The sequence below is a fragment of the Tursiops truncatus genome, chromosome 3 (genome assembly GCF_011762595.2).
Source record: "Tursiops truncatus isolate mTurTru1 chromosome 3, mTurTru1.mat.Y, whole genome shotgun sequence".
NCBI classification, from domain to species: Eukaryota; Metazoa; Chordata; class Mammalia; order Artiodactyla; family Delphinidae; genus Tursiops; species Tursiops truncatus.
The window spans coordinates 90,808,708-90,836,300 of record NC_047036.1 but is presented as its reverse complement, the minus strand read 5'-3'; the positions used below and the strand labels follow the sequence as shown (position 1 = coordinate 90,836,300).

At 37.8% G+C, this 27,593-nt stretch overlaps 1 protein-coding gene and 1 long non-coding RNA gene across 4 annotated transcripts; one reads left to right on the top strand and one right to left on the bottom strand.

The window, feature by feature from the left end:
* Nucleotides 1-269: 269 nt before the first annotated feature.
* On the top strand, nt 270-27,593 carry STARD4 (StAR related lipid transfer domain containing 4). 3 transcript variants are annotated; one of them, XM_073802386.1, is made up of 6 exons: nt 270-513; nt 14,531-14,656; nt 15,604-15,653; nt 20,674-20,800; nt 21,656-21,770; nt 23,047-27,593. In XM_073802386.1, the coding sequence occupies exons 2-6, from the start codon at nt 14,552-14,554 to the stop codon at nt 23,274-23,276; spliced, it is 627 nt and encodes a 208-aa protein (XP_073658487.1). In that variant the 5' UTR covers nt 270-513; nt 14,531-14,551; the 3' UTR covers nt 23,277-27,593. The 3 variants fall into 3 exon arrangements, with proteins under 3 accessions (XP_073658487.1, XP_019796374.1, XP_019796375.1); XM_019940815.3 differs by having other exon boundaries at nt 272-513; nt 14,543-14,656; XM_019940816.3 differs by lacking the exons at nt 270-513; nt 20,674-20,800 and having other exon boundaries at nt 14,572-14,656.
* LOC141278309 (uncharacterized) lies at nt 14,524-21,480 on the bottom strand. Its single transcript, XR_012330807.1, has 3 exons — nt 21,436-21,480; nt 15,043-15,133; nt 14,524-14,533 (listed from the first exon to the last, which is right to left on the bottom strand). It is a non-coding gene; the product is annotated as an uncharacterized lncRNA (long non-coding RNA).

Here is a 27,593-nt window from a genome sequence, read left to right as displayed (position 1 = left end):
CAACTCTCACCCGACGCTGAATCAGTCCATCTCTCGGCGACCAATCAGCGCTCCGCACGCTGCCGCGCCAGCCAATCCCTGCAAACACACGTTGCTTCTGCCAACTTTTGCCGCTACCCATCCCCGGAGGCCAGGGTTCGAGCCGGGGGCGTGGTTGCGGGGTTCGGCCCGCCTTCCCCGGAAGGCTTGATGCCTTCCAATTGGCTGCAACTGGCAGTGGCTTGGCGACCATTGGCTGCTGCCGCCGGTGGCCTCGGCGGGCGGGGAAGCCGAGAGAGCTGTAGAGCTAGTATTGCAGAAAGAGTGAGTTTCCTGTCTACCTCGCACGCCTGATTTCGGTCGCACTCCTTGCTTCACCTCAAGTAGCCTTGAGTAGAAGCACGGAGGTGAGGCCGCCTAGAGGCGGAGCGACAGGGTGGTCTTCCCGGAGCTGCTCCGGGCAGTGGGAGAGGGAAGCCGCCGTGGAGGTCCAGGATGGCGGAACCGGCGTCCGGACGTGTGTGGACCTCACAGGTAAGAGAAAACTGAGGGTAAGGGTCGCGCTGGTTGGATCCCAGGGCTTGCCCCTCTCCTCCTCAACCCAGTTCATCAGCGTTAGGACGCTGATTAGGCCCAAGTTACTTCATCTGTTAAATGGGGAAAGGGCGGTAATAACCTCGCTTCGGGGGGCCTGGGTGAAGATTCATTGAGATACCGTTCTGTGATGGGCACAGTGCTTCCTGGTTCTTAGTAGGTGCACAGACAACAGAAGGTCCATTCCCTCACACCAGGCTTTGACGGAGCTGTGTTGTTAAGAGGCAGTGTTTTCCGAGTGCTTACTATCTTCCAAGTTCGGTACTAAATATATTAACTCTTGTAATTCCTCAATAACTTAATGTTGCTGTTATCCCTAATTTACAATTAAGAAAGATTACCTGAGATTTTTTAGGTTCAGCAGCCAAGACAAAATATGGCAAATTCAACATGATGTCAGATTTTTAGAGTCTCTTGCAGCCTTTGATCAGCTTCCAGTGTTTTACAGAATAGACCTTCAGTCTCTGGAGGCAGAGGTCCTGGGTTGGAATTCTGGCTCCATCACTTATGGGCTGTGTGATCTTGGACAAGTGACTTAACCTCCGTGTTGATACTTTCCCTTTCTGTAAAATAGAGACAATAATAGGATGGGCTCTTAAGGTTATTTATGAGGATTAAATGAAATAATACAATTTGAAGTGGCCAGAAAGACTGATCACATAGTAAATGATCAATAAATGTTAGCTATTATTATGTTTTTAAATAAAGGATTAGAGCATTAGGAGCTTGAACATTAACTTGGACTCAAACTTAAAGCTGTGACATTATTAGAAATTAATATTGTCTTAAGTGTTGTAAAAGTCTCATTGGTGTTGTAAAGCTTGTCCTAAAATAAGCCAAAGTGAGCACTGAATCGGAGTATCATCAGTCACATTGGAGATGAAGACTTACCCTGTTGCATTCCTGCCACAGCCAGTCTCAAAAATGAGAAACTACCGTATTTGACTAATTGGAAAAGCTAAATTACTAATTCAAAATTGATTGGCAATTAAGCCTATGCTGGAATTTTTATGTTAGGTAGAAAATATTTAATTTACAAGGCCTTGGTTTGCACATCTTGGGGAAGATCTATGGCATGTTAAATTGAAGCTATTCACATGCATGAAACATATCAATCAGGTAATGGAAGGTGAAACGATTCTGATATGAGTTTCTTTAATACGTGAATTCTGACTTAATCATACTACATAAGTACAAACGGATTTTTATGGCATTCACTTTTTATTAGAGGTTAAAATGTTTATTATATTCCATAGTTAATTAAAACCTATGGCCATTTCACTGACATTTGACAAAAATTAAAATTGTATCCGTCAAAGACTGTGGTGCTGATAGATGGCCTCAAGAAAGTTTTTTTTTTTTATTTTTTGGTGGTACGCGGGCCTCTCACTGTTGTGGCTTCTCCCGTTGTGGAGCACAGGCTCTGGACACGCAGGCTCAGCGGCCACGGCTCACGGGCCTAGCCACTTCACGGTATGTGGGATCTCTCCAGACCGGGGCGCGAACCCGTGTCCGCTGCATCGGCAGGCAGACTCTCAACCACTGCGCCACCAGGGAAGCCCAAGAAAATTTTTTAACCTGTGAAGGCTGCCCACTCAATGGTGGCAGCAACTGCCTACACTAGTAGTCACTTCAAAAACATAAACATAGAAAACGTGACCAAAAAGGTTAGAGTAAGAAAGAAAAAAGGTGGACATTACTTAGCACCTGGCTATAGAATTGTCAAGAGTATATAACCCATTTATGGAGCTGTTAGATTCTGATACAGTTAGGTGGTACCTGTTTTCTCTGACATGGAAGTGTTGGAGAGTTTCGTGCTATAAGGTCAGCAAGGAGAATAAAAGAAAGAGGGAGTTCAGAATGGTATTTAAAACATTTCCTGACATTCTCCACAGATAGAGATTGCAATAGGGCATATTGCATGCTTTCTTTTCAATTAATGTGAGTGCCCTATTATATTAAGAGAGCACCAAGACCTTGATAATCCCAATATTGTTCCCCTATCCCCACCCCACCTTGGTTTTTGAGAGATTCTCTGTCTTGCCTGTCTAAACACAGATGATCAGTTTAGAAAGTAACTGTTATTCCCTTTGGACTTAACCCTTGCATGGATTTTTTTCATCAAGATTAACTGCCTGGTTAAATACTTCATTGGGCTAAAAGAGATTTCCAAGTTTATACTTACTTTATTTTCTTCCTTTCCTACCTCCTACTCCACCACCACTAGAGAGGCTCATTAATAGGAGTTTTTAACATTGGCGGGAGAGCTAACATAGTCTTAAGAGGGGTCCAGGAAAGAAGAGTAGAAATTAGGCAATGAGCTTGGCCAAAATATAAAAGGGCCCATAAGACATATTAGGGAGTTTGGATTTTATACTAACCAGTAGGAGTTAATGATAACTAAGGTAAACACCTTAAAGTTTCAGATTCTCATCTTTATAGGTAGTTTTTATTGCTTACTTTTTGTATGCTAGATTTACCTAAAGGTAATGTTGTCTATGCTAACAGTAGCTTTCCACTTCATCTTTGATTTCTATCAAAGAGTTTTGAAAATACTCTTATCTGCTAGCCACAGGAACCTGGCATGTGACCTTTGGATTTAAAGAATGTTGTTTAATCATAATGATCCTTAGTGATGGATAAATAAAATTTCTTTTTCAAGTCCTCTCTAAGAACTTGTGTTTGTTTATAACATACCCTTAAATAAGGTCATTGTACTGGCTATCAAGTTGGCAGTCTCTTGAGTGGAAATGGGATCTATTCCTGACTGGCAGACTTTCTAAATGAGCTAATCTACTTCTTATGGGTAGGATCTATAATTATTAGATATTTCACATCACTTTCATAGATCCAAAATTCTATATTACTGAATTTTCTATATATACTTTCCCATGTTTCTGAAGGGATATACCACCCCAAAACATGCCACTTCAGAATAAAGGTTACTTTGAGCTGAAGGCAATTAGGAAGCAGCAGACACGGAAAGAACCATTTATCCTTCCACTATCTGCCTAAAAATGGGACATAAATATCCTTTGGTGAAGGTCTTCCCTCTCCTCTCTCCTATACCAGGAGAATAACGGCTATCACTGGAGATAGAAAGTTGAACTGAGATGGTCTACACAAACAAACTTCACTAAAATAACCTTTACCTTTTTTTTTTTTTTTTGCCTTTACCTTTTATTAGTCTCTTCCCATATATTTATCTTGCCATAATTTACCACCCCTAGAAGCTCATACCCCTTTTCCCTTGTCTTGTCATTTCTCCAGAGTTTATCACCCTTTAAGATGGTGTATAAGCTCAGGGTATATAAGCTTCTCTGAGTCTCCAGTTATTTTCTATGAAAGCCTCTTTGCATAAAAAAATTAAATATTGACATCAAGTAAACTTTGCCTTTTTTTCTGTTAATCTATCTTTTGTCAATTTAATTGCAGGTCTCAGGGACAGAGCATAAGAAAATACAGGAAAAGTTTTTTATTTTCCTCCCTGAACTTCTGTATCATTTTATTTTAGTTTTTCCATATCATATCTTTTTTCTTTATTTTTTTCAGCATAATTTGTTTGCAGTATTTACTCTTTTTTTTAACATCTTTATTGGAGTATAATTGCTTTACAATTGTGTGTTAGTTTCTGCTTTATAACAAAGTGAATCAGCTATACATACACATATATCCCCATATCTCTTCCCTCTTGCGTCTCCCTCCCTCCCGCCCTCCCTATCCCACCCCTCTAGGTGGTCACAAAGCACTGAGCTCATCTTCCTGTGCTATGCGGCTGCTTCGCACTAGCTATCTATTTTACGTTTGGTAGTGTATATATGTCCATGCCATCTCTCACTTTGTCCCAGCTTACCCTTCCCCCTCACCATGTCCTCAAGTCCATTCTCTAGTAGGTCTGCGTCTTTATTCCTGTCTTGGCCCTAGGTTCTTCATGACCATATATATTTTTTTTTACATTCCATATATATGTGTTAGCATACGGTATTTGTTTTTCTCTTTCTGACTTACTTCACTCTGTATGACAGACTCTAAGTCCATCCACCTCACTACAAATAACTCAGTTTCGTTTCTTTTTATGGCGGAGTGATATTCCATTGTATATGTGTGCCACATCTTCCTTATCCATTCATCTGTCGATGGACACTTAGTTTGTTTCCATGTCCTGGCTATTGTAAATAGAGCTGCAATGAACATCTTGGTACATGACTCTTTTTGAATTATGGTTTTCTCAGGGTATATGCCCAGTAGTGGGATCGCTGGGTCATATGGTAGTTCTATTTGTAGTTTTTTAAGGAACTTCCATACTGTTCTCCATAGTGGCTGTATCAATTTACATTCCCACCAACAGTGCAAGAGGGTTCCCTTTTCTCCACACCCTCTCCAGCATTCATTGTTTCTAGATTTTTTGATGATGGCCATTCTGACCGGTGTGAGATGATATCTCATTGTAATTTTGATTTGCATTTCTCTAATGATTAATGATGTTGTGCATTCTTTCATGTGCTTGCTGGAAATCTGTATATCTTCTTTGGAAGGTCTTCTGCCCATTTTTGGATTGGGTTTGTTTTTTTGATATTGAGCTGCATGAGCTGCTTGTAAATTTTGGAGATGAATCCTTTGTCCGTTGCTTCATTTGCAAATATTTTCTCCCATTCTGAGGGTTGTCTTTTTGTCTTGTTTATGGTTTCTTTGGTGTGAAAAAGCTTTTAAGTTTCATTAGGTCCCATTTGTTTATTTTTGTTTTCATTTCCATTGCTCTAGGAGGTGGGTCTAAAAGGATCTTGCTGTCATTTACGTCATAGAGTGTTCTGCCTATGTTTTCCTCTAAGAGTTTCATAGTGTCTGGCCTTACCTTTAGGTCTTTAATCCATTTTCAGTTTACTTTTGTGTACGGTGTTAGGGAGTGATCTAATTTCATGCTTTTACATATACCAGTCAAGTTTTCCCAGCACCACTTATTGAAGAGGCTGTCTTTTCTCCACTGTATATTCTTGCCTCCTTTATGAAAGATAAGGTGACCATATGTGCGTGAGTTTATCTCTGGGCTTTCTATCCTGTTCCATTGATCTATATTTCTGTTTTTGCGCCAGTACCATACTGTCTTGATTACTGTAGCTTTGTATTATAGTCTGTAGTCAGGGAGCCTGCTCCCTTCAGCTCCGTTTTTCTTTCTCAAGATTGCTTTGGCTATTTGGGGTTTTTTGTGTTTCCATAGAAATTGTGAAATTTTTTGTTCTAGTTCTGTGAAAAATGCCAGTGGTAGTTTGATAGGGATTGCATTGAATCTGTAGATTGCTTTGGGTAGTAGAGTCATTTTCACAATGTTGATTCTTCCAGTCCAAGAACATGGTATATCTCTGCATCTATTTGTATCATCTTTAATTTCTTTCATCAGTGTCTTATAATTTTCTGCATACAGGTCTTTTGTCTCCATAGGTGGGTTTATTCCTAGATATTATATTCTTTTTGTTGCAATGGTAAATGGGAGTGTTTTCTTGATTTTACTTTCAGATTTTTCATCATTAGTGTATAGGAATGCCAGAGATTTCTGTGCATTAATTTTGTATACTGCTACTTTACCAAATTCATTCATTAGCTCTAGTAGTTTTCTGGTAGCATCTTTAGGATTCTGTATGTATAGTATCATGTCATCTGCAAACAGTGACAGCTTTACTTCTTTTCCGATATGGATTCCTTTTATTTCCTTCTCTTCTGTGATTGCTGTGGCTCAAACTTCCAAAACTACGTTGAATAAGAGTGGTGAGAGTAGGCAACCTTGTCTTATTATTGATCTTAGTGGAAATGCTTTCAGTTTTTCACCATTGAGGACGATGTTAGCTGTGAGTTTGTCATATATGCACTTTATTATGTTGAGGAAAGTTTCCTCTATGCCTACTTTCTGCAGGGTTTTTATCATAAATGGGTGTTGAATTTTGTCGAAAGCTTTCTCTGCATCTATTGAGATGATCATATGGTTTTTCTCCTTCAATTTGTTAATATGGTGTATCACGTTGATTGATTTGCGTATATTGAAGAATCCTTGCATTCCTGGAATAAACCCCACTTGATCATGGTGTATGATCCTTTTAATGTGCTGTTGGATTCTGTTTGCTAGTATTTTGTTGAGGATATTTGCATCTATATTCATCAGTGATATTGGCCTGTAGTTTTCTTTCTTTGTGACATCCTTGTCTGGTTTTGGTATCAAGGTGATGGTGGCCTCGTAGAATGAGTTTGGGAGTGTTCCTCCCTTTGCTATATTTTGGAAGAGTTTGAGAAGGATAGGTGTTAGCTCTTCTCTGAATGTTTGATAGAATTCGCCTGTGAAGCCATCTGGTCCTGGGCTTTTGTTTGTTGGAAGATTTTTAATCACAGTTTCAATTTCAGTGCTTGTGATTGGTCTGTTCATATTTTCTATTTCTTCCTGATTCAGTCTTGGCAGGTTGTGCATTTCTAAGAATTTGTCTATTTCTTCCAGGTTGTCCATTTTATTGGCATAGAGTTGCTTGTAGTAATCTCTCATGATCTTTTGTATTTCTGCAGCGTCAGTTGTTACTTCTCCTTTTTCATTTCTAATTCTATTGATTTGAATCTTCTGCCTTTTTTTCTTGATGAGTCTGGCTAGTTGTTTATCAATTTTGTATATCTTCTCAAAGAACCAGCTTTTAGTTTTATTGATCTTTGATATCGTTTCCTTCATGTCTTTTTCATTTATTTCTGATCTGATCTTTATGATTTCTTTCCTTCTGCTAACTATGGGGGGTTTTTGTTCTTCTTTCTCTAATTGCTTTTGGTGCAAGGTTAGGTTGTTTATTCGAGATGTTTCTTATTTCTTAAGGTAGGATTGTATTGCTATAAACTTCCCTCTTAGAACTGCTTTTGCTGCATTCCATAGGTTTTGGGTCATCGTGTTTTCATTGTTATTTGTTTCTAGGTGTTTTTTGATTTCCACTTTGATTTCTTCAGTGATCTCTTGGTTATTAAGTAGTGTATTGTTTAGCCTCCATGTGTTTGTATTTTTTACAGATTTTTTTCCTGTAATTGATATCTAGTCTCATAGTGTTGTGGTCAGAAAAGATTGATACGATTTCAATCTTCTTAAATTTACCAAGGATTGATTTGTGACCCAGGATATGATCTATCGTGGAGAATGTTCCATGAGCCCTTGAAAAGAAAGTGTATTCTGTTGTTTTTGGATGGAATGTCCTATAAATATCAATTAAGTCCATCTTGTTTAATGTGTCATTTAAAGCTTGTGTTTCCTTATTTATTTTCATTTTGGATGATCTGTCCATTGGTGAGAGTGGGGTGTTAAAGTCCCCTACTATGATTGTGTTACTGTCGATTTCCCATTTTATGGCTGTTAATATTTGCCTTATGTATTGAGATGCTCCTATGTTGGGTGCATAAATATTTACAATTGTTATATCTTCTTCTTGGATTAACCCCTTAATCATTATGTAGTATCCTTCTTTGTCTCTTCTAATAGTCTTTATTTCAAAGTCTATTTTGTCTGATATGAGAATTGCTACTCCAGCTTTCTTTTGGTTTCCATTTGCATGAAATATCTTTTTCCATCCCCTTACTTTCAGTCTGTATGTGTCTCTAGGTCTGAAGTGGGTCTCTTGTAGACAGCATATATATGGGTCTTGTTTTTGTATCCATTCAGCCAGTCTATGTCTTTTGGTGCGAGCATTTAATCCATTTACATTTAAGGTAATTATCGATATGTATGTTCGTATTCCCATTTTCTTAATTGTTTTGGGTTTGTTATTGTAGGTCTTTTCCTTCTCTTGTGTTTCCTGCCTAGAGAAATTCCTTTAGCATTTGTTGTAAAGCTGGTTTGGTGGTGGTGAATTCTCTTAGCTTTTGTTTATCTGTAAAGGTTTTAATTTCTCTGTCCAATCTGAATGAGATCCTTGCTGGGTAGAGTAATCTTGGTTGTAGGTTTTTGCCTTTCATCACTTTAAATATGTCCTGCCACTCCCTTCTGGCTTGCAGAGTTTCTGCTGAAAGATCAGCTGTGAACCTTATGGGGATTCCCTTGTGTGTTATTTGTTGTTTTTCCCTTGCTGCTTTTCATATTTTTTCCTTGTATTTAGTTTTTGATAGTTTGATCATTATGTGTCTTGGCGTGTTTCTCTTTGGATTTATCCTGTATGGGACTCTGTGTGCTTCCTGGACTTGATTAACTATTTCCTTCCGCATATTAGGGAAGTTTTCAACTATAATCTCTTCCAATATTTTCTCAGTCCCTTTCTTTTTCTCTTCTTCTTCTGGGACCCCTATAATTCGAATGTTGTTGCGTTTAGTGTTGTCCCAGAGGTCTCTGAGACTGTCCTCAGTTCTTTTCATTCTTTTTTTTAATTCTTCTCTGCAGTAGTTATTTTCACTATTTTATATTCCAGATCACTTATCCGTTCTTCTGCCTAGTTATTCTGCTATTGATCCCTTCTAGAGAATTTTTAATTTCATTTATTGTGTTGTTCATCATTGTTTGTTTGCTCTTTAGTTCTTCTAGGTCCTGTTAAACGTTTCTTGTAATTTCTCCATTCTATTTGCAAGATTTTGGATCACGTTTACTATCATTATTCCGAATTCTTTTTCAGGTAGACTGCCTATTTCCTCTTCATTTGTTACGTCTGGTGGGTTTTTACCTTGCTCCTTCATCTGCTGTGTTTCTCTGTATTCTCATTTTGCTTAACTTACTGTTTTTGGGGTCTCCTTTTCGCAGGCTGCATGTTCATAGTTCCCATTGTTTTTGTTGTCTGCCCCCAGTGGCTAAGGTTGGTTCAGTGGGTTGTGTAGGCTTCCTGGTGGAGGAGACTAGTGCCTGTGTTCTGGAAGATAAGGCTGGATCTTGTCTTTTTGGTGGGCAGGTTCATGTCTGGTGGTGTGTTTTGCTGTGTCTGTGACCTTATTATGATTTTAGGCAGCCTCTCTGCTAATGGGTGGGGCTGTGTTCCTGTCTTGCTAGTTGTTTGGCATAGGGTGTCCATCAATGTAGCTTGCTGGTCATTGAGTGGAGTTGGGTGTTGGTGTTGAGATGGAGATCTCTGGGAGATTTTTGCCATTTGATATTATGTGGAGCTGGGAGGTCTCTGGTGGGCCTTTGTTCTGAATTTGGCTCTCCCACCTCAGAGGCACAGCCCTGATGCCTGGCTGGAGCACCAAGAGCCTGTTATCCACACGGCTCAGAATAAAAGGGCAAAAAAAAGAAAGAATGAAAGAAAGAAAGAAAGAAAAAGAGATAAAATAAAATTATTAAAATAAAAAATAATTATTAAAACTTTTTTAAGTAATAAAAAAAAGAATGAAGAGAGCAACCAAACCAAAAAAAAAAAAAAATCCACCAATGATAACAAGTGCTAAAAACTATACTAAAAAAAGGGGAAAAAAAAAAGGACAGACAGCACCCAATGATAAATGGTAAAAGCAAAGGTGTACAGACAAAATCACACCCAGAAACACACACATATACACTCACAAAAGGAGAAAAAGGGAAAAAAATATATATGTATCATTCCTCCCAAAGTCCACCTCCTCAATTTGGGATGATTCGTTGTCTAGTCAGGTATTCCACAGATGCAGGGTACATCAAGTTGACTGTGGAGATTTAGTCCATTGCTCCTGAGTCTCCTGGGAGAGATTTCCCTTTCTCTTCTTTGTTTGCACAGCTCCTGGGGTTCAGCTTTGGATTTGGCCCCGCCTCTGCGTGTAGGTCACCTGAGGGCGTCTGTTCTTCGCTCAGACAGGACGGGGTTAAAGGAGCAGCTGCTCTGGGGGCTGTGGCTCACTCAGGCCGGGGAGAGGGAGGGGTACGGATGCGGGGCGATCCTGTTGCGGCAGAGGCCGGTGTCACGTTGCACCAGCCAGAGGCGTGCCGTGTGTTCTCCCAGGGAAGTTCTCCCTGGATCACGGAACCCTGGCCGTGGCGGGCTGCACAGGCTCCCGGGAGGGGTGGTGTGGATAGTGACCTGTGCTTGCACACAGGCTTCTTGGTGGCTGCAGCAGCAGCCTTAGCATCTCATGCCCGCCTCTGGGGTCGGCGCTGATAGCTGCGGCTCGCCCCTGTCTCCGGAGCTCCTTTAAGCAGCGCTCTGAATCCCCTCTCCTCGCGCACCAGGAAACAAAGAGGCAAGAAAAAGTCTCTTGCCTCTTAGGCAGATCCAGAGTTTTTCCAGGACTCCCTGCCTGCTAGCTGTGGCGCACTAGCCCCCTTCAGGCTGTGTTCACGCTGCCAAGCCCAGTCCTCTCCCTGGGATCCGGACCGAAGCCCGAGCCTCAGCTCCCAGCCCCGCCTGCCCCGGCGGGTGAGCAGACAAGCCTCTCGGGCTGGTGAGTGCCGGTCGGCACCGATCCTCTATGTGGGAATCTCTCCGCTTTGCCCCCCACACCCCTGTTGCTGTGCTCTCCTCCGCGGCTCCGAAGCTTTCCGCCTCTGCCACCCGCAGTCTCCGCCTGCGAAGGGGCTTCCTAGTGTGTGGAAACCTTTCTTCCACAGCTCCCTCCCACTGGTGCAGGTCCCGTCCCTATCCTTTTGTTTCTGTTTATTCTTTTTTCTTTTGCCCTACCCAGGTACGTGGGGAGTTTCTTGCCTTTAGGGAAGTCTGAGGTCTTCTGCCAGCGTTCAGTAGGTGTTCTGTAGGAGTTGTTCCACGGGTAGATGTATTTCTGGTGTATCTGTGGGGAGGAAGGTGATCTCCGCGTCTTACTCTTCCGCCATCTTGAATCCCCTTATATCATTTTAGTGTTTATCATGTTTCATGGCTTTTATGTTCTACTTTGTGCTGGTTAAATATTGACTATAGCACTGACTTTGTCACTTTAGATTTTAGATTAGTGGCTGTCACTCCCGACTGGTTAAAAGAATGATCAGTGAGGCTTTTTATAGGACCTAGATCTGGGGCCTATTCTAGAGCAGACCCACTGAATCGGACTATCTGGCTGTGGACCATGAAATCTAATATCCAAAAACGGTGTCACAGAAAACCAGAGGCAGACACACATGAAAGTGGTAAAGGCAAATCTTATTCAATAACTATTGCAGTAGTGGAAAAGAAACCTTGGTATAGAACTAGGCTTCATTCTGAATACAACAAGGGCACGTAGGGGTGTATAGCCAAGAAGCAGGGTGGGTGTCAGTGAATGAAAATTACTAGGAGGAAACATTAGAGGAAGGGGGATTCGCCTTAAACCAACTTGACAGGATTCTTGCTGAAGGCAGGCCAGGGGGATAAGATTGAGGGTGGGATAAGGAAATTTGAGGGTAGGGGATTTTCACTAAACTGACTCAGCAGGATTCTTGCTAAAACTAGACTAAGGGGTCCAAGGACAAGCCCAAGAGCTAGGCCTCGTCACAAAGAGGACTCAGAGGAGACTTCCCTGGTGATCCAGTGGTTAAGAATCTGCCTTCCAATGCAAGGGACGCGGGTTTGATCTCTGGTCGGGGAACTAAGATCCCACATGCCATGAGGCAACTAAGCCCATGTGCTCTAGAGCCCGTGCCTCACAACTAGAGAGACTGCGTGCCGCAACTACTGAGCCTGTGTGCTCTGGAGCCTGCGCACCCCAAGTAGAGAGAAGCCCGCATGCCGCAATGAAGAGCCCGCACCACTACTGAAGATTCTGCATGCCACAACTAAGACCTGATGCAGCCAAAAAAAAGAGGACTCAGAGGAGCCCAACCAAGGAGAGATTCTTTGTCAACATTAACAGCTATTACAAATTATAACAACATGATTCTGATGTATGCATTTGTAGTGAGAATTGCATCCTTATTCCCATAGAGGTTTGAGCCTTGATATTTCATTTAGATCTTTTCTTGATCTCCTTTTTAGTAGTAACTTCATGATCCTGTAAATGGACAGCTTTCTTCCAAAGCCTTTTCTTCTTTAGCCTTTTACTGGAGAGTACCATGGCACCAAAAGGAGAGAAGTTAAGACCAAATAAATCATGTTTTGAAGCAAACACACTTCAACAAATATTAAGGTCCTACTGTGTTCCAGGTAGTGTTCTAGTTGGTGGGGATATAGTAGTGAAAAAGGCAGACATGGGACAGCCACTCTATTAGTTGGGGACATGGTGGTCAAAGAGTAGAATATAGTACATCAATAAATAAACAAGTTAATTTCACATAGTGATGCACTATGAAGAAAATAAAAGAAGGGTATAATAGTGATTTGGGGAAGGTTGTATTAAGGACAGGAGGTTTAATCTGAAATTATTATTACAGGTTGTTATTAGTCATGCTCAGATTTGGGATCTACTAATCCAGGTAGAGAAATAATAGTAAATGCAAAGGCCCGAAGTCAGTGACAAGCTTGATGTATTTAAGGGACAGAAAGAAAACCAGTAGGAGAAGAGCATTGTAGGCAATGGTATGTGATGAATCTCCTAATACCTATTAAGGGTGATTCCAAGGTTTTTGACATTGAGCAACTGGCTCAATTATCATTTTAATAGTAAAATTATTAAGATGAGGAAGACAGAGGCAAATTGAAGGAAGACTGGGGCAGCAAGAGATGCCCATTAGGCGTGAAGCCCTAAATATAGGCTTCTGGATGTGGGATTTTGGATCTGTGTGTGTGTCTGTCTGTCTGTCTGTCTCTGTCTTTCCCTCTCCTTTTTTTCCTCCCTTCCTCTTCTTTCCACCTGGGCCTTTCCACATATCAGCTTCAGGATAACCAGATTTCTTGTATGCTTACATGTTGATCAAAGGCTCCCAGAGCGATTATTCTAAGAGTGACGTACAGAGGCTGCATGGAATTTTCTAACCTAGCTGCAGAGGTCATGCAGCGTCACAGACTGCACCTCTTTTTTTTTTTTTTTTCATTGTAAATGCTTTGTTGCTTTTTATTCATTTTTTTCACTTTATTTTTATTGGAGTATAGTTGCTTTATAATGTTGTGTTAGTTTCTGCTGTACAGCAAAGTGAATCAGCTATACATATACATATATCCCCTCTTCCTTGGATTTCCTTCCCATTTAGGTCACCACAGAGCACTGAGTAGAGTTCCCTGTGCTATACAGTCGGTGTTCATTAGTTATTTATTTTATACATAGTAGTGTATATATGTCAATCCCTCTTGATGGGAAGTGTGTCACAGGATTTGCAGCAATGTTTTAAAATGATCACGTTATAGAATCCCTCATTATATTAAGTTTATTATCTTTAAAGATTAGTAATCATTTCCCTTTTAAAGTATTGTTGAACAATAACATACCTTTGGAATTATTAATGATATAGTACTTTCCTCTCTGTATAGTTAAAATTATTGCCTTAAAATTATAAACCACTTACTTATGCTGTACTGGTGGTTCTAAGGTCTTCATATCACCTCCTATGTTACACAGATAGCTCACTGAATCCTATGACACTTCATCAAATGAAATAAAACATTGAAGACAATAGAGTTCTTCAAACTTTAGAAATTCTTCAGAGGTCTCTAGCCCTATCCTTAAAGGATGTAAGAGGAGGTTTCCAATTGTGGTTGTCATTTATTTGCTAGAATGAGTCCTATATCTGTTGGCTGGTAAAATGAAAATTTTCAATGGCTGAATCTCTAAGGAATTTTTAAAGAGTTTATGCCTTGTGTGTTATTTTTGTATTTTTGAAAAAGCAGTATTTTTTTTTCTTTTAAGTTATCTGGAATTTTATAATTTATTCCTTTGGGTTAGATTCTATTAGAAAGGGAAATAGGATTGTATTTTATTTTTTATATGAGTGATTTTAATAACTCAACATATGTGATTCTTATCCCTATGTGTTTCACACCTTGGAAGCTTTTAGAAAAAAAATCTATGGCCAGGTCTTACCCTCAGGGATCCTGATTAGTTGATTTGGGATGGGGTCCAGGTATAGGTATCTTTTACAACTCCCCAGGTGATTCTTTTATGAAGCCATATTTGAGACCCAACTGCATCTAACTCTGGTATTTGCTGATGATAATCTTAGTCTCTGTAACAGGGAAAACAAATGGAAGACCTGCCTGATGCAGCTGTTTTGGCGACTAGACTTAAAAACACTCTCATCCAATACCACAGCCTTGAAGATGACAAGTGGCGAGTTGCTAAGAAAATGGTAAATTAATTAAATTACTTATGTTTGAGGGTGTATCTTCTGTCTAATGAGCTGGTGGATGACTTTCAAAATGGTACGGAAAAATATGGACCATACTTTAGATGAATGTGCAGGATAGATAAATGTGCTAATATAGTTGATGGTTTACTGTCTTACAAAGGAAGAAACATAATAATCCTGCACTGCTTTCATTAGTTCTTCAGATATTGGACACAAGAATAGACTCATGGCAACAAGATTGTAAAGAGCAGCCTCTCAAGTCAGTAAATAAAATGTGTCATTGTCAGTTTAAGGAAGTATAGTAATTGATAATTTGAAATTGTTTCAGATATTTTAACAAGCCTGTGAGAATGGCCAGTTAGTATTTTTTTACCAATATGACATACCTGAGTGTTGACAGAGCCAATCCTTGAACCCAGGACTCTTCCAGTTAAGTCCTCTGGCTATTCTGCTACTCAGAATTTCTTGGGAAATGATCTAGAAAAAAATGTAGGGACTAATTCAAGGTAGCACTGTCATAATAGATTTGAATTGTTTAATTTTAAAAAGATGTGAGCAAGTTCAGAATGAAGTATTTAACATTTCTATTATCTCAGTCTAAATGTGTCAGTAATGGTAAACAGATGAGATTGGAATGCGGCAAATAATAATGGCCAATGAGATAGTGCCATCACCAAATCTTAACAGTGTTTGGGTGTCATTAAGCTATTGAAAAACCTTTTGTAGGGGTTTGTAATTTAAATAAGATGTGTACTACTTTCAGATACAGAAGAAATTCATATATGGATTATTTTATGGTATAAATTACTTTTGTGTATTTCTTTGAATATTTACTTATGTTTTATTTTCATGCAAAAGCTAATGTTGTAGAATTTATGAAATTGTCAGTTTTATATCCAGGTTTCCACCTATGTAATTATCAGTATACACTGTTTTTATTTTTCTAGAAAGATGTAACAATTTGGAGGAAACCTTCAGAAGAATTTAATGGATATCTGTAAGTAAATTCCTGTAGTGTTACGTAGCTCTTAGGACATTGCTAAACTTCAGATATATACACACCTACACACATGATCACTGAATGATCATTGCCAGCAAAATTTGGCTTTTGCTTTAAGATGTTAAACTTTCTGAGAAGCAAATCCTGTTATGAATTCAAAGCCTTTAAAATGTCCATATCCCTGGTGGACAGAGTTGGTGGTGAGGGGATCATAAATAATATGATATCATTAATGATATCAGATAGCTGATAAAATCTTAATTTCTTACTATGGTGTATAAGACCCTTCTGATATTCTTTCTGCATTTATTCAGTGCTGTAGCATATTTTATTTTTTTTTATTTTATTTTTTTGCACGGGCCTCTCACCGTCATGGCCTCTCCCGCTGCGGAGCACAGGCTCCAGATGCGCAGGCCCAGCAGCCGCGGCCTACGGGCCCAGCCCCTCCGCGGCATGTGGGATTCTCCCGGACCGGGGCACGAACCCGTGTCCCCTGCATCGGCAGGTGGACTCTCAACCACTGCGCCACTAGGGAAGCACCTGTAGCATATTTTATTCTAAGAAATTTATCTTGAAGAAATCATGGGAAAATTAATAGTTATTTAAACTTCTCTTCCATCACAGTATTACTTAAAATATTAAAAATTACAAACAACCTGAATAATCAATTGTTGGGGAATGATTAAATTATAAAATGTGCTATTTTACAGTCTTTAAAAACATAATAAAATGCTCAAGATACAATGAAAAGTGAATAAAGCAGAATACTAAACTGTATGTAGCACAATCATGGGTTGACTTTAAATATATATTTTTTATATATTAAAATGTTTTATTTAACACAAAATATATACCTCTAGATGTCAGTTTTATGTGTGATTTTTACTTCTGTTTTTTGATTTTTGCATATAGTTGAACACGAATTATGCCTTTAACCAGTAAAAAAAATATTGTTTTTTAAAGCCAGAGGAGATAGTTGCCACGTGAAATTGGAGTGGAATAGTCACATCCTTGGGACTCAGCACTTTTTAAAATGAAACTGTTGACTGAACTTACTATATACAGTGTATTTTGAAGTGTATTACCAAAGATAGCGTTTCCAGGAAGATAAGTTGTACAGTATTTATGAGGACAGGGAAACTGGAGTTGGATTAAACATTGTAAGCAAGTGTAGAAGTTAATCCTTTAGATCAGTAATCCCTGCTGGGGCGAAAAAGTGTAAAAAGTGCCAAGGGAGCACTATGCTTGGTGATATGGAAAAACTTCATAGGGGAGCTAATATTGGAGCGGAGTCTTAAAGAACGAATAGATATTTCTTAGAGAATGAAGGATAAATTTATATTCCAGGCAGAGAGCATTTCATTTACTACGTTCACACAGATGGGAAACACTTTAAGGAGTTTATTTAGGGAAGTTGAAATTGTGTTTGTATAGCTGGAGCATTAAGTATGGGGGTGGGGAGAGGATGTCTGAAGGATTTTTTTTTTTTTTTTTTTGCGGTACGCGGGCCTCTCACTGTTGTGGCCTCTCCCATTGCGGAGCACAGGCTCTGGACGCGCAGGCTCAGCGGCCATGGCTCACGGGCCCAGCCGCTCCGCGGCATGTGGGATCTTCCCGACCGGGGCACGAACCCGTGTCCCCTGCATCGGCAGGAGGACTCTCAACCACTGCGCCACCAGGGAAGCCCTCTGAAGGATTTTTTTTTTTTTTTTTTTTTTTTATAGGTATCTCACTTTATTTTTTTTTTTTTTTTTTTTATATTTAAAATATCTTTTTAAAATTTTATTTTTAGGTTGTGGTCAAATACATATAAAATTTACCATCTTAATCATTTCCAAGGGTAAAGTTCACTGGCATTAAGTATATTCACATTATTGTGCAAGCCTCACCACCATCCACCTCCAGAACTTTTTTCATCTTGCAAGACTGAAACTCTGTACCCATTAAACAAAAGCTCCCATTCTCCCATCCCTGCAGCCCCTGGTAACTGCCATTCTACTTCCCGTCTCTATGAATTTGTCTACTCTGGGTACCTCCTATAAGTGAAATGATACAATACCCTTTTGTTTCTGACTTATTTCACTTAGCATGAGTTCTTCAAGGTTCATCCACGTTGTAGCATGTGTCAGAATTTCCTTTCTGTTTAAGGCTGAATAATATTCTCGTATATACCATACTTTGTTTACCCACTGCTCTGGCAGTAGATATTTGGGTTGCCTCCATCTTTGGCTTTTGTGCATAATGCTGCTATGAACATGAATGTACAAATATCTCTTTCTTCTCTGCTTCAAAAGACACAATCAACCGAGTGAAAAGGGAGAAAATAATTGCAAATCATATATCTGATAAGGGCTGATATCCAGAATATATGAGTTCTTTAACTCATATAACTCAACAACAACAAAAAAAAGCAACCTGATTTAAAATGGTGAAAGGACTTGAATAGACATTCTCCAAAGAAGATATACAAATGACCAATAAGCGCAAGAAAAGATGTTCAACATCATTAATAATTAGAGAAATGCAAATCAAAACCACAATGAGATACCATCTCATGTCAACTAGGAGGGTTACTATCAAAAAAAGCAGAAAATAATATGTTGATAAAGACGTAGAGGAATTGGAACCCTTGTGCACTATTGGTGGAAATGTAAAATGGTGCAGCCACTATGGAAAATAGTATGGCGGTTCCACAGAAAATTAAAAAGAGAACTACCCTATCATCACTATGTATCATCTGGGTACACACCCAAAAGAATTCAAAGAAGGGTCTGAAGGATTTTTGAATTCTAAACTAAGGCACTCAGTTTTGCGTTACCTACTGCTCAACCCTACCCATACATCCCAGGTCCTCAGAGGATTTTGCATTTATTCTAATAACAATTGTGAAAGAGAAATGAGCATGGAAAGTTTAGAGAAGAGCTTGTATCCTGGGGGTCCATGGCTAGCTTCTTGAAGTGTCCCTAAGATTGTATACAAAGTTTTGTGACAATGTGTATGTTCCTGGGAAGAGATCTGTGGCTTTTTTCAGATTCTTAAAGAGTTATATGATCAGAAGAGCTAGAAACTGATGCAGTGTTGAGTTGGACACAGAGTTCCCAAACTAAGGACATAGCATGGGAGTTGAAAAGGACAAATGAACTTGAAAGAGATTTATAATAGTGATGGTGGTGGTGATGATGATGATGGCGATGATAACTAACATTTATTGAAAACCAGATATTGTTCTAAGCAGTTTACGTTTGGAAAATCATCTTGATGAAACATGGTGACTTATTAGTTCTGACTATTGGAATGGGGTTAAGAGAAAAAGAAGAGTCGAAATTGAATCCCAGATTTCTAATTTGTGCCTGAAGTAATTTGTATTACCCACCTCCTACCCCCACCCTCACCCCAAGTTAGAGAACACAGGCAGAAGAGCAGACTTAGGATGGAACATAATATAAGCTTGAGCTTGAGAGATTTACAAAATGATAAAAAGGCTTCAGTTGCTTAAAAAGAGAAAAAAGATCCCTGAAAACAATGATGGAGTTAAAGTCAATCTACCTCTCTTTTCTTTCCTCCCCAGAGATAACTACTCTCTTGAAGTTGTGTGTATTATTCCTGTTTCACACTTTGTGTGTGTGGGTGTGTGTGTTTTAGTAATACGCTTTAATTTTTTCTGTTCAATACTGTGTTTTCAAGAGTTACCCGTGTTGTTACATGTTGATCTAGTCTTTCACTTCTGTATTCATATACCACAATGTGTTTATCTGTGTTTGCAAGTTTGCCTACTGATGAATTTTCAGGTTGTTGTGAATTCTTCTCTACAGTAAGCTTTTTGGTACATGTCTCCTTCTACACACATGTAACATTTTCTTGGGGTGTGCCTGTGTCTTAGGGACATACATCATCCCACTTTACTGCATGTTGCCAAATTGCTCTCTAAAGTGGTGGTAGCACTTTGAGAGTTCTCATTCCCTTCCATTCAACACTTGTTATTAAGTTTTTAATCTCTGTCAGTTTTTCAGGGGTATGAGATGGTGTATTGCTAGTAATTACTTGATTATGAGTGAAATTGAGCATCTTCTCTAAGTTTATTGACATTTCAGGTCAATCTTGTCCTTTGCCCATCTTTTGTTTGGATTGTCCTCTTCTCATTGTTTCATAGGAATTAATCATATATGCTCTATAGTAAGTATATATCTGTATATATGTGTTGCACTTATCTTCTTCCACTCTGTGGCTTGTTTTTAAAGAAATTACTTATTTTGTCATTTGTGGTATGTAAGTTTTAAATTTTAACCATCTTGTGTAATTTGTGTTTTTGTGTGTTTTATGTATTCAAGTAATCCCCCTGTATCCTGAGGTCACAAAGATGGTCACTTGTATATTTTTCTCAAAATTTAAAAGTTTTACCTTTTACATAGTGGTATTTAGTCTGTCTGGAGGTATTTTGAATGATGTGAAGTAAGAATTCAGTTTTTATTCTCTCTGTTAGGATAACTGTTGAATCCAAACACCATTTTTGAACTAGTATATCTTTTTCCTACTGGTATGTAATGCCACCTTTGAAATATGTCAAGTTCTGATATTATTCATGAGTCAATCCTGGGCATTCTATTCTAGAGTGACCTATATTTCTATTCCTAATAAAAAGGTTTCAAAAGTTAGGGTAAGAATATGCATATACTAATAACATGTTAGAACATAGTTGAGAAAAGAAGAGCATACGAAATAAATGGAAGCATTACAGTGTTCTACGGACTGCTCTTGGCTACACCATAACATGAAGGTATTTTACTATGTTTATGATAATGCATAAGATAGCCTTCAAATCTCTTATTAGATTTGAGGACGTTTTAGAGTACATTCTGATGAAATAATTGACAGAACCTAATTTATCGGAAAAGTCGGGGTTTACTCTTTTTAAAAAATCTTCATTAAATTTTATTTTTTTTGATGTGAGCTCTGAACTGTGAGAGCATGCTGAAATTTTTCATTCTAATAGCATTTGACTTTCATATGTTTTCTCCAGCTTCAAAGCCCAAGGTGTTATAGATGATGTCGTCAATAGTGTAATAGACCATATACGCCCAGGTCCCTGTCGCTTGGATTGGGACAGCTTAATGACCTCATTGGATATTTTGGAGTACTTTGAAGAGGTATTTGTATAGAAATGTTGCTTCAGATTGTGTGTGTGTGTGTGTGTGTGTGTGTGTGTGTGTATGTGTGCGCATGTGCACGTGTGTATACTTGCATTCATTATATTCATTGCTTTGAGAATAAGTAGTCATGGCAAAGATCTCACAAGGGAATCCTTGCTGCCTTTCAAAAAGCTTGAGTTTCCTCATATTAACTAATGAGTGTTAGTCAGAACTGAGTTTGTTTTCTGCAATAGCTTTACGCTTGCTGCTTAAGAAAATCATCAGTGTCTTTAATTGTAAAACTTTAGCTGAGGTTCTGAAATCTAAAATTCTGAAAATACCACTATCATATTCAGGTTTCTAGGTAATAGTATGTAGGTTTTCCATTAACATTTAGCCAAAATCAAAGATAAAAATGCCACCTTAGGCGTTAGAGAATTATGTAACCTAAGTGGCTTTCTTTCTTTGTCTGTTTCTATTAACTCATTCCTTGCCATGTTTGGATTTCTTTATTGACACATTTGGTGTTTTAGTCAAAGTACTTGTGGATTTTATCTTATACACGTACAGTCTATACTACCTGCTTCCACTTTTATCATATAGGATAAGAGGTGACTCTACTGAAACAAAGATTTGGATACTGGGTAACTTACCTCTGTGTTTTGATTGTATATCCTCTTCAAGTCCATACAGTCTCCGTGAGATATAGAATAGAGATCTAAACCTGTCAGAATCACTGTAAGAAATGTTATTAATATTTATTATAACACATTTTAAGTGAGTGTTAATGTTTTACTACAGATTAACTTATGATATATGAGTCTATGTATGTATTTCCTATAGTACTAACAGCTGTTACCTGTTCTCTTTCAGAATTGCTGTGTGATGCGTTATACTACTGCTGGTCAGCTTTGGAATATAATTTCCCCAAGAGAGTTTGTTGACTTCTCCTATACTGTGGACTATAAAGAAGGGCTTTTATCCTGTGGTAATTGTCTCAAAACCTTTTACTTTCTCTCGGTTTGTTTTAAATTTTGAGTTTTCTAGGCTGGATGTTTCTTTCTACACAAGATACATTTTCAACTTTCATACTTATCTTTAAAAAAATTATTTTATTTAATTAATTTATTTTTGGCTGCATTGGGTCTTTGTTGCTGCGCATGCACGGGCTTTCTCTAGTTGTGGCGAGCGGGGGCTGCTCTTTGTTGCAGTGCGTGGGCTTCTCATTGCGGTGGCTTCTCTTATTACGGAGCTCGGGCTCTAGGCACCTGGGCTTCAGTAGTTGTGGCATGTGGGCTCAGTAGTTGTGGCTTGTGGGCTCTAAGAGCGCAGGCTCTGTAGTTGTGGCACATGGGCTCAGTTGCTCCACGGCATGTGGGATCCTCCCGGACCAGGGATCGAACCTGTGTCCCCTGAATTGGCAGGCAGATTCTTAACGACTGCGCCACCAGGGAAGTCCCCATAGTTATTTTATAATCAATAAGCTCTGTTTGCAAATGCTAAACCCTAGGGATTAAAATAACAATATCGAGAAGGTTTTTGCAATCTTTCTGATGAGTTTTTGTTCCCCGTTACACAGTATCCTTCAGGTCACAGCTAACAAATATGGAACGCATGACTGCCTCTAAGAAAGGGATCTAGTCGTTGGGTTTCCTTCTAAGTCACTCTCAAGAAACAGCTTCTTAGTCATATACTTAGAAAAAATAGGCTTGGTATGTGTTAGAGTACTTTTCCTTCCTTGATCTGTGTAATATTTTTCTTTTCAAAATTAAAGATACTATTAGAAGGCTCCTGCTTTCTAAAATATATCTATAGGTAAATTAATATTTTTGTATGTACGATATATTTGAGTTGGCAGTTGTAGGTACACATCTACCTGTTTAATCTGAACCAGCCAGAACCAAAGTTTGATATGGTAGTGCCTGTGGGGAGCAGTGGTGGTACATAGGTTTGATTATTAGTACCTTGAGGCCTGGCTGCTACAGAGAAGATTTGTAGTTTCCAAGGAGTTACCAGGATGACATGATGCCATTTATTCTGAAGGGATTAGAACTTTCCCCATTACATATCTACCAGCCTCTGTCAGAATTCCACTTAGTAATTATCTTTTTCATTCTTCCACGGTCACTCTTGGGGCTTAATTTTCATCTACATGGATAAGAAGAAAAATATGTAAATAAGAAATCTGATAATATTTTTTAGTGAGAGTTTTAGATTAATGTCAGTCATTGCTATTAATAGTGTCATTTTAAATTGCCTTGTAGGGATAAGTCTTGACTGGAGTGAAAAGAGATCAGAATTTGTTCGTGGATATAACCATCCCTGTGGTTGGTTTTGTGTTCCTCTTAAAGACAGTCCAAACCGGAGTCTTTTGACAGGCTATATTCAGACGGATCTGCGTGGAATGATTCCCCAGTCTGCAGTAGATACAGCCATGGCAAGCACTTTAATCAACTTCTATGGTGATTTACAAAAAGCCCTACAAAAGGCATAATATGTTTAAACTTATAGCATTATATTCCCTGAATCAACTCTCTCTCTTAGCTGCATGGCCTGTAAAAATCATCCTTTCCTGTCTTCTGCATAGCCTGTAGAAAATTTTGAGATGTTTTTGGTTTATTTTATTCCTAAAGTAAATAGCTGTCTAGTGTGGGCATTTCAGTTTTCCTAAACAGTTATTTGCACATTGTTTGGTATGGTGATATGTCTAGGAATGGAGAGTATGACAGAAATCCACCAAGAAGTAGATATAGTTCTTTGACACAAACTCTTAAGAAATTGAATAGTGCCTCAGTATGAATATTTTGGCTTCTTAGAAATTAGAGAAAGCCAAGCTTCATGTTGGTAGGTTAAAATCACCTATTTTAGAGCTTTATGAACATTCTGTAAAAGTTTTAATTTTGGGAGGAGTTAAATATTAATGCTTTACTTCTCATATGCTCTATGAGTTTAACAATATCTTGGACTAAAGAAAAAAAGCTCTTCTCTATACCTTATAAAGATGAACTTCATTGTCAGTTGACTTGTACTACTTTACCTATTGAAAATATCAGAAATAAGAAAAGAATAGGTATCATAGTAAAATGCAATTCAGTTTTGATACCTGGATAGTATTATTTTATAGATATCTTTAAAAATGTATTCATATCTTTATGGGCTTTTATTTTGGGAGTCTTAAAAGCATTTATGAATGAATAAGGCAGTGTGAAAAACTGCCAGATATGTGCTGGGACACCACATTGATTGGACAGTATTCTGGGTTATGTGAAATGGGTGGTGGTATCCAATACTGACCAATAGAGAATCATCTCTCTAGAAAGTCAAATTCAGTGAATGTTTTATACATGTTTGAGTTTTAAATGTGTCACTCAACTCATAAAGTATAACTACGTCCTAAGCATTCACAATTGTGATGTAACTTCAGTCTGGAACTAGAACAAATGCATTCATAGATTTATCTAAATGCCTGGATGAGTCATTTTATAACTAGAATGGACTATAATATGTCTCTCGATTCTGTGGCTGCATTAAATGAACATTCCTAAATGATTTTAACATTCCACATGGTCTTTGACTTTTGAACTATCCACCTAGTTTACATCTAAGATGAGAACTTGGGGGAACTCAGTGTCCTTGCAAATTTTTGTCTATATTTATATTTGTGTACATGCACACATCTTGAAGTCTGTTCCAGTGTTCAATGTGAGTTATTTATGTGTTATTATTACTGTTCCCACTGTATCATTTTCTCTTCTTTTTTTTTTTTTCTTTTGGTTAATATGGGGTAAAGAGAGCTCTGGAAATAGTATTTACTAGATAGGCCACCGAAAGCACAAAACTGTATAGTGGTTCAATTGCATGAAGGTGTGATCTGTGTTTTACTTTCCTGTGTTTTCCTGAGTGTAAAGAAAGCATAAGTCATAGTTCTTCAGACCCATTTTGCTAAAGTGGAAAAAGTAGAGCTGACTTATTTTTACTGTTTTGGTATGGAGATGATGTTCAAAAAAAGCAAAAGGTGGCAGCACCATAATATCCATAGTGAATAATCTCACAAATTTTAGATTGAAAATAGTTTGTTTCAAGGTCTGATAGAAGCAATGCACCAACGATCCTATGCTCTTAACTTGAAATTTATTAATCACCAATATGTTTTTCCAAATTGACTATAATTTTTGAGCTGCTGGATTTCTCTTTTTTTTTTTTCTTGCAATAGGGAAAGAGAAATGAGCAGTTTAGCTTTCAGTTTCGCATGGAAATTGTTAAATGTTAATTTTGACTCAATCTATTGTCTTTTATTTGGTTTTATTAGTGTAGAGCAGGAGGTTTCTTACATTCCAGTATTCAGTCTAGCATGACAAAATACCAGCAGATGTCCAATTATAGGGTGCCCAGATTGGGTGAGTTTGCAACAAGATGTACATTATTATAAGGGCTATTATCGCCTGAGCTGGGTGCCACTAATAAACTGTCCACTTTCAGCTACTCTGTGTTCCCTTTGTTTTTTTGTAACTTATACCTCCAACTAGTGATGACATAATCCATTGTTGAATGAGGACCCATTGCAGGTAACAAGACCCTCATGGAAAAATTTTCATTGCAATGTTGAGCCGTATGATGGATTGAAGAATTATATTTGAATTACCTGAAATGTATATGCAGCTTCTAGATGGCACTTTAAATCTGCTGGGCTCTAGATGTGTACTTAAAAAAAAAGAAAAAAAACAGCTTTATTGAGGTATGATTTCCAATGCTATACAATTTACCAGTTATAAGTATACAATCCGTTGATTTTTGAATACATTTATAGTTGTGCAGCCTTCACAACAGCCCAATTTTAGAATAGTTCTATCACCCAAAAGATCCCTTTTGCGTGTTTGCTGAATCATACATAACCAAAGTTTAGCACAGTTGCTAGTATACAGAAGATGATGGAAAAGATTAGAGCACGTTTTGTTTGGTTTTGTTTTCAAGAGTAGAGGTGTATTTGATTCTAAGCTCAGGAATCTTGTGATAATGTACTATATATGTTATGTCAAATATCATAATGATATGAAATTTAACAATGTGGATTGGGATTAATATTAACATGTAGTAGAGTCTGCTGTTTCTATAGCAGTGCTGTAGAATAGAAAAATAATGTGAGCCATATATGTAATTTAAAATTTTCTAATAGCCGCATTAAAAAAATTAAAAGAAACAGCTGAAGTTAATTTTAATAGTACAGTACATTTCACTCAATTTATCCAAAATATTATCATTTCAACATGTAATCACTGTAAAAATCTTTAAGAGAGCTTACATTCTTCTTTTATACTAATTTTTTGATTTCTGGTGTATATTGTACTAATTTGGGCTAGCCACCTTTCAAGTTAATTTTAATAACTTTTAATAACACACAGTTCTATATTAATCTGTATATTAATTTGTCTTTCTATAATATGAAGTAGAGAATTTCATAGAATCACTCTCTTAAATACAAAATCTTTTCTGTTCTCTGAAGCCTTCAGTGCTTGCTAAACGTGGACTCCTTAACATTAGAAATAAATCAGTTGTAATTGTCAGTAAAATAAAAATTACAGCCCCAAAAGATTTTCCTTTGAAGATAATTAATTTTTCATAGGGCAGTTGATGAAATGAAAGAATATAATGTGCCGTGTAGTTATGTGGTTGATTATTTTCTCTGGCTTATAGCTAGTTTGTATTAGAAACACGTGTATGCAGGAAACACTTGGCATGGTACTGTTTTCAGTACATGATACTTATTTTTTTAAGGAAATTAGTTTCATACAAGAAAAAAATAATTTATCGTAAGTGATACTTCTGCATGAAATATTAGTTTGTATTGATAATCCTTGATTAATCTTTGAAGTTTAACACAATACGCAGCAAAAATAATTATGAGAATTTAGTGTTCTGCAGTTACGTATAATATAAACTGCTAGAGTATTAAAGACAGATTGTTAATGTTAAAAATCTCTTCATTTCACTGTTCATTGAGGCTGGATATATTTGAAACTGTAGATTTCTATATGTAAAAGTATCTCCCAATAAAAAAGTCCTTTCTTACTCTCCTCCCTCTTTCTTTCCTAACTGAAGGACATTTTATCAACACTCAAGTTGAATTAAATTAACCTCTTAAGCTAAAAACTCTGTAATGGAGGTTGCCTCTGGAGAAGATAGGAAAACATTGCCCAATTTAAACTCCTAATGTCTATTGAGCTTTTAGGTATGAGTAATTCCCTTTGATGTGGATAAAAGCTTTACCTGTTTATTTAAGAGCACGCTAGCATCCTTAGAATCAGTTGTTAAAATCCAGTTTCTTTTAATTAAGTGGATACTGTAGCTATCCCAAACCTATGCATAAATTAACAGAACCCAGAAAAGCTAGGGGACTTGACCAAGTGTCCATTAGGCCCTGTGCTGTATAATTACTTGTCCAGTCTATCTCCCATGCCTTTCTTATTCAAATTCCAGAAGTAGGGGATGGTGGGATCTGAGCTTAGGAGAAACACATTAGATTAATCCCAGAGCACAGGAAATTGGAATTATAATTTCTGTATTATTTTGTTGTTTCCAAAGATTTACATGTATGGTTAAATAAAAATTCATCTCTTGCAATTCAATAAGAGCTATACTATATAGAGATTTTATTTTTAAGAAGTTTATATTTCTTTTATGGGCCAATGTGTAAAGCTGGAACCTTCATTAAACTAATGAGAGCATGCATTAATATAATAAAATGTGTATTTATTTAAAAATTTCTATGAAATATATCAGAATAAAATTTCTAGACGCTTGTGTATTGACCATT

Bases quoted from the DNA above. Each gene is read 5' to 3' on its own strand.
- STARD4 (XM_019940815.3), top strand. From the start codon at position 475: ATGGCGGAACCGGCGTCCGGACGTGTGTGGACCTCACAG. The intron at 20,801-21,655 runs GTATTTGTATAG...GTTCTCTTTCAG, and splicing joins TTTTGGAGTACTTTGAAGAG to AATTGCTGTGTGATGCGTTA. The intron at 21,771-23,046 runs GTAATTGTCTCA...ATTGCCTTGTAG, and splicing joins AGAAGGGCTTTTATCCTGTG to GGATAAGTCTTGACTGGAGT.